Genomic DNA, 13,313 nt, shown 5'->3' on the forward strand with positions numbered 1-13,313 from the left:
CGGAGCCTGTGGGCGCGCGCCTGACCCGGGCGTGGCCGGCGCGGTGCGCTGCGCCCTGGCTCTCCGAGGGCTCGCTCCTCGCAGTCACCCGACAGTTACACTCGGCGGCTGGAACCTGGTTCCTGCGCTTCGGTCTGCGCGCCACGCCGGCTCTGGGAATTTGAAACATTTTATCATTTATGAAAGACTACTCTCTAGGGCCCCGCATTCGCTCCCTCCCCAAAAAACACCTTCGGAGGGGTCCTCAGAGGCGGTGACGCAGCGCTTCCTCCTCGCAGGGAGCGCGACTGAGTTCTGAGCCCCGCGATTCCGACCCGGGCCTGGTGCGGAGAGCCTGGGGGCCCCAAGCTTTGGAGGTGTTGCACGTGAGGCGACGCGGGAGCACTCCAAACCCCAGGCCACTGCAGCCCAGTGGATTCGTCCTCTGCGCTGTTAGCTCCGACTCATGGCGACCCTGTCTATGGACAGGAGCCACCTCTCTTGTGTCTGATAGAAGGAGACGCTGCCGGCCCGCGCCATCCTCATACCTGTTCTTGTTTGAGCCCATTGTTGCAGCCACCTAACACCTTATTACTGTTAGCATTTACCCTCCGGAATGCTGGCTTCTTCTCTGGTACTTCCTGTAGACCTTTTCTTGACCATGACATTGCCTACCACACAGCCTCTCTCCTTTTGACAGGAACGTGTTTGGACTTGTCTGTATTCTTTGGGCGCCTTGGAGGCTTAGTGCTAACGTCTTAGGCTGCGAATCTCAAAGTCAGCTGTTTGAAGCCACCCGCTGCTCTCGCGGGGAGAAAGAAGGGGCTTTCTACTCCAGCAGAGTTCTCCAAACCTCAACAGGAGCAGTTCTACCCTGTCCTGTAGGGTCCCTAGGAGTCGTCGTGGACTCCACCGATGATGGCAGTGAGCTTTTCTTTAAAAAACGTTTATTCTTTAGCTCTCAAACCTCACATTCCATTCTCTGCCCTGCTCACTCCTGTTGGGTATTGATCCCTCGCAGTTCATTGGTAAAGACCAGATTACAAGGATGTCATTGTTATAAGAGTTAATTGTCTTTTATCTTAACAGAAGTTGAGCATAGTTCTATCGTTCATTACCTTTGACTGGTATTTTCACATGTATTTACTCACCTTTTTGTTGTCTAATTTCCAGCCTGTGTCCTTGCATTCAGTTTGTCTCGTTCAGTAACGTGCAGCCTGAAAACCTTTGTCATTTGTGTAGCACACAGGTTGTCTCAAAATCCTGAGCCGCTGTATGACTGCTAGTCCGACTCTTCCACCGGAGGGCACCAAGCACTTGCTTATGGGAGCTAAGTCCATCCGCAGGATCCAGCCCCCACCCTGAGGGCACACAGAGCACCCCCAAATGAAAACCCCTTTATTCCCCCCAGGCAAGCAAGAGAGAGCCCACACGGATGTGGTTCGGTGATGAGTGGCCCGCACTCCCGGGCTTGAAAGCCGTAGATAAGGAAGGGCTTCCATCTCTGTGTGCTTCAATGCACTGTGGCTGAAAGCCAAACCACTGCCGATTGCGACTCAGTGACTAGACTCATGTTGACCCCACACATGGCTGGTTAATACAGGAGCAGATAGTCCCATCTTTCTCCCACTGAACTGCTGGTGGTTTTGAACTACCAGCTTTAGGATTAGCAGCCCCGTGCTTCATCCACAGTACCACCATGGCTCCTTTGCATCCTAAACTGGAGACTAGGAAAACCCTTTCCCACCCTGTTTTATATTTCAGGGATTAAGCGTCTGTCTGTTCCCAGCACCATGTAGATAGTGCCCCCTACTCCTCCCCGAGGGGCTGGTTAGACACGTGGGTGCCAGTCACATTTTGTCCTGTCAGTTCTGTTAGGCATTATTAGGTGGGGTGGTGGTTTATTTATAATTTCTGAAAATACTAGAAGAGAGAGGAGTGGGGAAAAACACCGGCACTGGGTCTGTCTGAGGGACTGCCTCTTCCTGTCACTTAATTGAAATATTTAATCGATTTGCATTTAATGCAGTTACTAATATAATTGGGTATAAGTCCTATCATCTTGTTACTTCTGACACTCCTCTGCCAGTTTGTCAGACTGTGGTGGCTTGAGTGTTGCAGTGAATACCATGACACCAATATTTCCAACACCAAGAGAGCCATCCAGGAGGGACAGGTTTCAGTGAGCTTCTGGACTAAGACAGACTAGAAAGAAGGAAGAGGCTTTCACTTCTGAAAATATAGTCACTAAAACACTCAAAATATGAATGGGGATGAACTGTCACCCCAAGTCATGCTGGAGTGTGGTATGTACACAGTAAGAATGCAGACCAATGGGCAGTTCTCAGAAATGAAATGGAACACATGAAGATCGATATGCTAATTATATCATAGTGAGCTATGAACTTGACTGGCGTTTTGAATCAGATAGTCCTGTGATTTACTATGTTATACTGGAATGACAAATTGAGTATGAATGGCATTGCATTTATCATCATCGTCGTCAAAAATTTTTTTTCAAGATCTATTCTCAAGTGTAAAGATGTTAGTGATTGGATAAAAGAACTACAAGGAATAAAAGTGCATGCATCAATCATTAAGCCAAAGATGAAACAGAAGAATTCTACCAACCTCTTAATTCTGACATTGATTTAAAAATACAATCAAGATGCCTTGATAATGACAAGTGATTGGAAGTCAAATTTTGGAAACAAAGAGGAAGAATTGGTTTTGAAAAATATCACCTTGGTGATGGAAATGACATTATGGAATTTGGTAAGATCAACAACTTAATCACTACTAAGACCCTTTTCAACAACTTAAAGCTGACCAGATGAGGAATCAAATTGACAACATAGGAAGAAATGATGGAGGAACTCAATATCATCAGTGGCTGATGTGGACCAGACCACCGACTGCTCATATGCAAGTTGAATTTGAAGCCGAGGGAAATTAAAGCAAGCCAGGATAGCCAAAGTATATCCTTGATTATCCCGCCTGAATTCAGAGACCATCCCAAGGGTAGATTTGACGCATTGAACATTAATGATCAAAGGCATGAGGAGTTGTGGAATAAATCACGAACATTATACACGAAAAATGCAAAGCATCATTCAAAAGACAGAAAAGAGAAAGGATCAAGGTGGAGATCAGAAGAGACTCCGAAACCTGCTCTTCAATTAAGTTAAAGCAATGGGAAGAAACGATGAAATGAATGGGCTGATTATAAAATTTCAAAGGGCAACATGACAAGACAAAGTCTTATAATGAAATGTGCAAAGACCTGGAGTTAGAAAACTAAGAGAAAAGTAAATGCTTAGTATTTCTCAAGTTGAAAGTACTGAAAAGAAAATTCAAGCCTTGAGGTGCAATATTGAATTCTATGGGTAAGTTATGAATACAGAAGCATCGAAAGATGATGAGAGGAACACACAGAATCACTGTACGGACAAGAACTGGTCGACATTGAAAATTTTCAGGAGGTAGCATATGGGCAAGAATCATGGTACTGAAGGAAGAAGTTCAAGTTGAACTGAAGGCTTGGACAAAACACATCCACTGCTATCAAGTTAACTCTGGTGCAGAGTGACAAAGGCTGTAAATCTTTCTGAGAGCAGACAGCTTCATCTTTCTGCCGAGGAGTAGTTGGTGGGTTTGAATCACCAACTTTGTGGTTAAGAGTCCAACACTTAGCCGACAATGTCAACAGGGCTTCTTTCAAAAAACAAGGCTCCAAGAATTGATGGAATATCAATTGACAGGTTTCAAAAAAACTGATGCAGCCCCGGAAGCCCACACTTGGCCACTGATGGGAAGAGATTCATCTTTGTGCCCATTCCTAAGAAAGGTGACTGTGGTAGTTATACAATCATTTGTCAATTTGAGAGAAGTAAGCATGAAGGGGTGGAGTCTAGCTTGTCAATCAAATCATAGCCAATGAGGCCTCTGTGTGGGTATGGCCTTCTGAGGATTCTGGGAACAACTGTATTCCTCCTTGGAGGAGGAAGTCTCTCTCTCTCTCTCTCTCTCTCTCTCTCTCTCTCTCTCTCTCTCTCTCTCTCTCTGGGAGACATTGCAGCTGACAAGACACATGGAACTACTGTAGTGCCCATTGCTGGAGAAGCCACGTGGAGACCCCTGCCAGCACTGAGATGCTTTTGTCGCCACTGGATCCACAAGACTTTCCACCCACTGGCCTGTGATGGTCCCACATTCTGTGTCATTGCATGTGTTTCATGAGTCTGAAGAGGACTTTATAGATTGGTATTGGACATATGGTCTAATATCAGATTTATGGACTTGATCTGGATTGGGCTGGGATGTTTTCTCAAGATTCAATTGCTCTTCTACATAAATCTCGTTCTTATATACAGATGGGTGTCTACGAATTTGTTTTTCTAGTCAACCCAAACTAACACAGTGACCCAACAGAAAGTGGAAATGACTAATCTCTCATGCAAATAAGATTTTGCTGAAGATAATGAAAAAAAAAATCGCTGTAGCAAAACAGTAAGGAGCTGCCAGAACTTCCAGCCAGATTCAGAATAGAATGTGCAAAGACGGATATCATTGCTGATGTAAGATGGATTTCAACTGAAAGCAGAGAATACCAGGAAGGTGCTTACTTGGTTTTTTTTTTCCTTTCTTTCTTTTTAGGTCATTTTATTGGGGGCTCTTACAACTCCTGTAACAATCCATACATCAACTGTATTTGACATATTAGTATATATAAAATCCATCATTCTTTTCTAGACATTTACTTTCCATTGAGCCCTTGGGATCAGCTTTTTTTTTTTTTTGCCCTCCCTCCTTCCCCCAACCTTTGTGACCCCTTGATAGATTACAGATTGTTAATTATTTTCAAATCGCACACTGATCAATGGTTTCTGTTGTTCTCCCCCCTGGATGGGGATATGTAGTTATGTGCCCTTCATTGTGATCAGTAACCCCCTACCTCCTCACCTCTCCCACCCCACCTACTTGGGTTTTATTAACTTACACAAAGGCATTCAACTGTGTGGATCTTAAAAAACTGCGGGCACACTAAACTCACAGCCATTGAGTCGATGCCGGCTCACAGTGACCCTATAGGACAGGGTAGAACTGCCCTGTGAGTTTCCGAGACTAACTCTTTACAGGAGTAGAAAGCCCCTTCTTTCTCCTGAGGATCACCTGGTGGTTTTGAACTGCTGACCTTTCGAATCTCAGCCCAAGGCATAACCACTACACCATCAGGGCCAAGAAGCTGAACTATATGAAGAACTCAGACTCAGGGTGGGCCAAGCTCATTAACAACCTGTTATATATAGAAAACCTTGTTTGCTGAAAGTAGACAGTACTCAAAGCACTTACCGATGAAGATCAAAGACTACAGTCATCGGTATAGAGAGATCACAACTCAATGTAAAGAAAACACAGTCCTCACAACCGGGCCAGTAAATAGCATCATAAAGGAACATCAAGGATTTCATTTTCTGTGGATGCACAATCAACGCCCCTGGAAGCAGCAGTCCGGAAATCAAACAACTGGACGAATGGCAGAGGGGTGGGTGAGGGGAGACAGTGGACAGTGTAGGACACGAAATAACTATTAATATTCATGGTTGATCTGGGATTCCCGGGGGTGGGAGTGGGGAGAGGGAAGGAGAAAGAGAGGGGCAGCTGCCAAGGGCTCAAGTACAGAGGTGGTCTTGGAGATGTTGGTGGCTGTGTATGTACAAGTGAGCTTAATGCTATTGAATGATGGATTGTTGTGGGATCTGTGAAAGTCCCCCAATAAAATTATTTTTTAAAAAATCAAACAACTTATTGCCTGGGAGTAATTTGTTGCCTCCCATTGGTCTCCTCAACCATACCACTGAGCCCTTCCACCATCACATCACCCCTACGGATTACATTATTCTATGTCCTTAGTTGTATGTAATATCCAGAGTCCTTTTTTTAAAAAGTGTATTTGTTACCTGTCTTCCCCACAAGAAGCTCCCTGCGGGCAGGCTCTTGCTCACTACTATTCCTGCAAACTTGAATTGTGCTCCGCATTGAACTTAGCCCGGCTGGTTGGGGTCTGATTGACTGCCTCCTGGACCAGATTGGAGCCTTTTCCAGATCAAGTGATGTTCTCCAGTTTGGGGCTTCCTCCTCCAGCACGCAGGAGCAGCGCGCATGCTGGGGAGACTGTGTTAATTTAAATAAGACCCAGGAGGCCATCCACCCTAGCATGATACTGGGGAGAACCCACTTCTGCCTCATCTATGAAATGCCCGTGGGCAGTCTTGGCCTGCTAAAATGCTCGCTAAAGAAACGCGCAGGCAGTCTGTCCTTCCCCGCACACCAGAAGTGGCCAACGGGAAAAGCGCCCTTCCAGGTGTCCCGAAGCAGACGGAACAGCACAACTACCGTTGGGTGTCTTCTCTCGCAATGCTTTGTATTTCCTCCAAAGTATAGTCACTTTAACAGTAGCAAGGTGAAACTTCCAAAAGTGTCAAGGTCTTAAACTCCAGCGATTAAGCTTGAATATGTAGATATGTTCCAGTGCATGTGTTTCAAGCTTCAGGCTATGAAATGGATGTGGACTTCAGCACTACATTGTGCTCATGTTCACGAAGAATGAGACAATATCGGCATGCGCTGTGGTGCTCGGGCAATACGTCATGCACACACGTGTAGCTGTATCAGGATCAGTGCAAAAGTATTGCTACCAGGGTCCAGTTCATACATGCACGGTTTACTCCAGTAAGACATGTTCAGGTGTCTTTGCTATCAGTGGGTGGCTGCAGACAAGGCCCCTCACCTCTAGTCTCTCTCCTTTGGGGTTCTTCAAAACAAAAACACCAAGGCATTGTTTCCATGACGACAATGCACAAAGTGAGCAAGGGCTGTTGGAACAGAATTCCCCGGGGAAATCTTCCCCTATCCACCCTCCTCCAGCCTCCATCTTGCCCCTAAATCCAGGAATGTTCCCCTCAATCCAGGAACATTGAAAAGGAACGTGATTTGAGTCTCCCCGACGACATCAACACGGCCATGTTGCCTGCCTCCTGCATGAGATCGAAGTCTTCCTCCGATCAAGTTATGTTCTCCTAGGGGGTGTTTCTCCCACATCTAACAGTAGCGAGCATGTTGTAGGGACAATGTTTTGACATGGTGTAAATGGAAGAACCATGAATTCTTTTGTGTGTGTGTGTGTGTGTAGAGATGGAAACACCTTCAATTTGTATAGACCTAGATGGAGGTGACGTCCAGAAAAAATAGCTTCATATTTTGATATTTTTGTTTGATAAAAGTTGCTATGATAAAAGGGGAACTGATCCCAATGATTGATGTATAACCACCCCCACCCCCACTCTGGCCCCACGGGGACAAACAACAGATACATGGGTGAAGGGAGACAGTGGCTGGAGTAAGATATGAAAATAAAATTTATAATTTTTCAAGGGTTCACGGGGGGTAGGGGATGGGGAAGGGAAAAAAGAGGAGCTGATACCAAGGGCTCAAGTAGATAGAAATGTTTTTGGAAAATGATGATGGCAACATATGTACAAATGTGCTTGATACAATTGATGTATGGATTATTCGAAGACCTGTAAGAGCCCCCAATAAAATAATTTATATATAAAATTGCTATGATTTTATACCAATATTTTTTGTAACTTTCCCTCATAGGTGTACGCACTGGCTTGGGCTACAAAAGGAATCTCTGAGTGGGTCAATGGGCTACATGTTGAGCTGCTAGGACAAGGCGCAGCTGTCTACACCCGTAAAGAGTTTGTTTCAGAAACCCACCGGGCAGTTCTATCCTGTCCCATAGAGTGGCTATCAGGAAAACTCGATGGCAGTGAGTTTAGTGAGCTGGAAGTCAATGACTGAAAGTACTAGTTTCATATTGCTTTATTCCATAAAAAATCAACAACAAAAACAGTACAACAACAACCTAATGCATACTAATAGAAGAGAATCCATTTTTTCAGTTGCGACTGTGTCCAAGATTAAAGCGTGGATTTGTTTCACCCGAGTGCGCTCCGTCAACACCGGAACGTGGACACAGTGTCTCTCACTCCGGGAGCAGATCGTCTCCCAGCTCTTCGTCGGCAAAGTCGTCCTCGTCCATCCTCTTTCTGGCCGCAGTTTTGGGTCTTTCCATCTGAGGGCCAAGCGGGTCCACGTAGGAGGCGTCTAGGTTTCAAAACAGACGGGCGCGTTAGAACAACGAAGAGAATCGGAACACAGGAAGCCAATCCGCCTGGCCGTCAAAACCACTCAGCTCAGCGTGAACAGAATGCTCTCCCCGTAGAAGGCGGGGGGGCCCGAGGGCCCGAGTGTGGCGGCTCTCAGTGGTCTTCAGCCCTGCTAGGCCCTTAGGATCTGGGCGGGGGAGTACCAGCACTTGCCTATTTCTCTGTTTCTGCTACTTTCATAAGGTTCATTTGTCCCGGGTAAAGCTCTGAGCTTGGCACTGAGGCGTTCACCTTGACTACTGGCACTACAGTTCTGGCCACTATCTGAAAACACAAACATAAAAATGCATTTGTTTAATACGGTGAGACAACACGACGCTACGTTTACCGGTCTTGGGGTGGAACTGAGTTGCCAAGAAATAGGGGAACTGCTGCATTCGGGAGGCGATGTCCTGGGGGCGTGATCTTTGTTTGTGTTTGTGTTTTTGAATGTGGGGATCTGGGGTGTGCAGAGAACATCACGGACGAGTAAGTAAGGGTTGCACGCCCCCTTTCAAACGTGTGCGGAGTTAATACGGGTCTTCTTTTGGGGGATTCCTTTGTGGAAAGTTCGAGATCATACCTGACTCTCATAACCGATCAATGGACAAACAGGAACTGAATAGCCAGGTGATAACAAGGCTGGTGAGGGGCCCTACAAACACCTCAGAAGTCACTCCGGGGCAGAGGCTGGGCACACTGAACCCGGAGAGAACTGAAGTCACTCCGGGGCAGAGGCTGGGCACACTGAACCCGGAGAGAACTGAGCTGGCACCTTTACTGCTTCAAGCATTTGGAAGAATGCTCACCCAGGGAGGTGCAGACATACCCTGGGGCATAACAACCAGTTTGGCTCCAGGAAGGCAAGACCTCAGAGGACGAACAGCTGTCCAAAGACGGGGTGGCTGGCACTGGGACAAGTGCACTGAGGACTTCCAAGTCGGGCAGCATGAACGCTTACTGCGAAGAACCAGTAGGGGTCGTTTATAACCTACGTCTCCTTCTTATTGAAAATCTTTTTATTTTGACTCAGGTGGGGGCTCACATATCAGATCATCATTTTTGCATTCAACAACCTCTCACACCTCTCAAAGGCTTGCTCAGGCCACCCCCTCACCCCCACCTTTGTTGTCCATTTCCTTCTGGTTGGCTCTTCCCACCCTTTCATCCAAGGTGACACCTGTCTACTCTCCACTCCTTCCTTCCTCCCCCTCCTACCCTGGGGAACTGCCAAAAGTCCGTTTGCTTTGGTATGAAAACCTGCCTCTTGATTTAAAAACAAACAAACTTATGGCCGGATCAATGCCAGGCCGGCTTCTAGCAGCAAGTGACCTTGAATCTCCCCCACCCGTGCAGAGCTGACCAGAGCTGGCTGACACAACTAGCAGCAAGTGGCCTTGAATGTCCCACACACACCTGCAGAGCTGACCAGAGCTGGCTATGTAACCTGTCAGCAGCTTTGCACGTTTTTTTCTTTCTTTTACTCACGGCCCGTTTTGTGCACGGCCCGTTTGGCTCAGTGCCTGCTTTGCTCTTGACCCTCCACTCTGCACCCGGCATGAATACACCGGGAACCAGGAAGACACCTTACATTCCAGAAACCTGGACATACCTGTCCATATATAAGCACCACCCCTGTAGCCTGCAGTACGACTCCTCCGGCCCAGACACTGTGGACCGTGGACGTCGCCCAGGCTGGGTCTTTCTCCCCAATAAAGCCTGTTTGCTATAATTTGGCTGATTTGGTCTCTGGCGCCTCTGGACATCCTTACGAGCACCGACATTCAATAACTGTCCTTTGTGATTAGCTGCACTTGCATAGTGTCTTCTAGAATGCATGTCATGAGGCGTTTCACAGTCTCGTGGCTGATCAGATTCCAGATGTGTGCTTCTTTATTCATTCTTCCCGCGGTGGGCATTCGGCGGGTCCCATCTTCGCGCTGCTGGGAAGAGTGCTGTGTGGCGAACAGTGTGCACGGCTCTGCCACGCTCGTTCTTAGTCCCAGTGGGTACCCAGTCCGGGCCCCGCTGGGTCTGCAGTGCTGCCATCCCCCGTGTCTGCTCAGGCTCCATACTGCCTTCCACGGGGCAGCCGTCCACTCCTACGCCAGCTGCTCAGAGGACCAGCTCTCTAGAAAGAGTTTGCTTTCTTGCTCTTAAATTTCTGCCGTATAATAGATATCACATATATGAAGTTTCCACATAGTAAGCACACACACACACACACACACACACACGTTTGCTAGGGAAATTGGACCACTAATGAGAGGAGTTACTCCACTTCTGCCCATCATTTATTTTCTGGGGGTACTTCATATTTTAGTTGATGGAGTTAGTGTCTGGGAATGTATTAAAACAAGACAGTCTTTACAATCCCCACAAGTGGCATCAAAAGTGTTCAGTGCTTTGTGGGTTCACATCAAAAGCATGGACATTTCCCCTCTCACTGAAGAACCTGGAAAATAAAGCCCTTTAATTCAATGTTTCAAAGGTGCCTCAGTCTTTTGAGATGCTCTGGGTTACTTTGTTCCTTTACATGTTGTGGCTGTTGTCAGAATGGTCGTTTGTTTTGTTTTTCTCTCTCCATGAGGATAGAAAATCGCTTAAGTGAACTCAGACCAAGAAAGAGAACTACTGCTCTATTATTTCACTCTAGGCAATACTTCCTGTATTTCACTTTCGTTCACGCACTGTTTGTACCCTATTTGTAAACAATGCACCCACTTTTGTTTAGAGCTTTATATAAATGGTTTCATTCAGTGAGTACAGTTTGGATTTGCCATTTTCACGATGTTGTTTCTAAGGTTGAGGCTGAGCATTTTGTTTGTGCGTTTGTTTACTGGCTATTTGTATTGCTTTCTTGGGGAATGGAATTTGTACTGTATTGTCCCAAACTAGAGGGCTTTGTGTTCTTTTCCCCTGGGATGGATATGTTTCAAGATTCCTGCTTACTCTGAATTCTATAACTCTAAGATTTTCTTACAAGAGAAAAATACCATTTGAGAGTGTTAGTCTTATCTGATGAAGTAATCATTCAGATAGATCAATCTTCAATATTTTATCTGCAGAAAACTCTTTGTTGTGTAACTTCCCTCTCCATCAGTGTTTCCCAAAGTGGGCGATGCTGCCCCCTAGGGGGCGCTGGAAAGATCCACGGGGCTTCCAAAGCTGCTGCCGGCACACTTTCCTGGATCATGGGCTACGATGCAGCACAGACATTCTTAATGACCTAAGGGCGCCGAGTAATTCTGCTCTTCTGGATTTAAATTTTCCCTAAACTTAAAAATACACAATTTAGATTGCCATTATTTTGAATATTCAATATACTTATGTTTTGAATTAATGGTTTATCATTTTTATTAATTTTTAAAAGGAGGATTTGCTGGTTAAAAGAATGCTCCAGGAATCACGTAATCACTCTGGAAATACAGCCTCCGTAGCATGCGATGCCAAGGTAAATAGTCATCCTCTCTGGGCACCTGAAAGCTATTTCAGTTACTTTCTGGCTTCCTGTGAGAAGTCAACAAACATTCTTTCTTATTTTGTAATCTGACTGTGATGGGGCAGTTGTAAGTAACTTTTAACTATTACACTGGAAATCTATTTGACTTCATAATCCAGAGTTCACGAATCCTAGAAATTTCTCAGCCATTATATTCTTGATTACTGCTTTCTGTAATTCTTTCTACTCAAGAAATGTATGTTAGACCTTCACACTCTGTCCTTCGGGTCTCTTAACTCTTTCCTATTTTCACTACTTTTACATTGTGTGCTGCATTCTGCAAAATTTCTTCAGCTCTGTCTCCCAGTTCCTAAACTTTGTATCTGAACCCGTATGCTCTTCAAGGCTGGAAAACTTTTTCTGTCAAGGGCCAAGTAGTAAATGTTGCGTGATAAGCATGCCATGCAATCTCAGTCGCAATTACTGAAGAATCCCATTGCAGCGGGAAAGGAGTGCTCACGGCAGTGCACCCGTAAAACGACTGGAACGAGGAACAGCCTCCATGGGCTCAGCTGTAGTCTGCCAAGGTTTACTCGTGTGGTAGTTAGATACCTTGTTGTCAATTTGAGACTATTATGAGTGAAGGGGTGCAGTTCAGCCTGCCAATCAAGCTGCAACTTGATGACCTCATTTGGAGGTGCTAAGGAGATAAATAGCTCACTAGAGGTGGGACACATGGCTCACTTGCTGTGAGACATTCCTGTTGACAAGACACATGGAGCTACCCTAGAGCCCTGGAGCTGAAGGAGCCACGGGGAGACCCTGCCAGCGCTGAGATGCTTCCACTGCCACTGGATCCACAAGATTTTCCACCCACTGGCCTGGGATCTTCCTGTGTTTGGCGTCATTTCATGGCTACGCGAGTCTAAAGAAGAATTTATGGACTAGTATCAACATATGGTGTAATATCAGACTTAAGGACTGGATATGGATTGTGCTGGAATGTTTTCTCTTTTTTTCTAAAAAGAGAGCACAATTGCTCTTTGATATAAAGTTCTTTCTTACACCCATATGAGTGTCTATGACTTTGCTTCTCTAGTCAATCCTGACAAACACAACTGGCTATTTAGCAGGTGTGGAAAAGGATGTAGCAAAAGGGGCCGAGCTGAGGATCAGGGCTGAGAGCAGACAATACCAGAAACATGCTTCCTTGTACTTTACAGACTATGCAAAGGCATGCACCTATGTGGATCATAACAAACTCCCGATGACGTTGACGAGAATGGGAATCGCAGAACACTTCATTGGGTTCACGTGGAACAGCACAATGGATCGAGAGGCAGTTATTTGCATAGAGCAAGGTATAGCGCGGGGTGTTAAACCAGGGCAGGGTGTACGTCAGTGCCATGTCCGTTCTCCATACTTTTTTGCTCTTGTGCGGAACAAATAACTTGAGAAACTGGACGATATGAAGGTGGTGGCATGAGGCCCGGAGGAAGGCGTAACCACTTGTGGGATGCAGATGGCACGGCGTTGGTTTCTCGAGTCCGGGAGGAAGCGAGGCGCTTACTGATGAAAATCAGATGGCACCCTTCAGTGCGGATCGCGAGTCAAGGTACAGAAAGCCACCCTCCACACCTGACCCAACAGGCAGGAGCGCCACAGACGGTGGGAGGACG

At 46.1% G+C, this 13,313-nt stretch overlaps 1 protein-coding gene across 2 annotated transcripts in view; it reads right to left on the bottom strand.

Annotated features, from left to right (window-relative positions):
* Positions 1-7,851: 7,851 nt before the first annotated feature.
* IFT88 (intraflagellar transport 88) overlaps positions 7,852-13,313 on the bottom strand; it is a 102,502-nt gene continuing 97,040 nt past the window's right edge. Inside the window, exons 25-26 of one of the 2 annotated variants that reach the window (XM_075562849.1) lie at positions 8,367-8,477; positions 7,852-8,151 (exon numbers count right to left, since the gene is read on the bottom strand). In XM_075562849.1, coding sequence (XP_075418964.1) covers positions 8,030-8,151; positions 8,367-8,477 — 233 coding nt within the window. In that variant the 3' untranslated portion in view covers positions 7,852-8,029. The remainder of the gene's footprint in view (positions 8,152-8,366; positions 8,478-13,313) is intronic. The other variant, XM_075562850.1, reaches the window with a different exon arrangement.

The sequence above is a fragment of the Tenrec ecaudatus genome, chromosome 11, assembly GCF_050624435.1.
Source record: "Tenrec ecaudatus isolate mTenEca1 chromosome 11, mTenEca1.hap1, whole genome shotgun sequence".
NCBI lineage: Eukaryota > Metazoa > Chordata > Mammalia > Afrosoricida > Tenrecidae > Tenrec > Tenrec ecaudatus.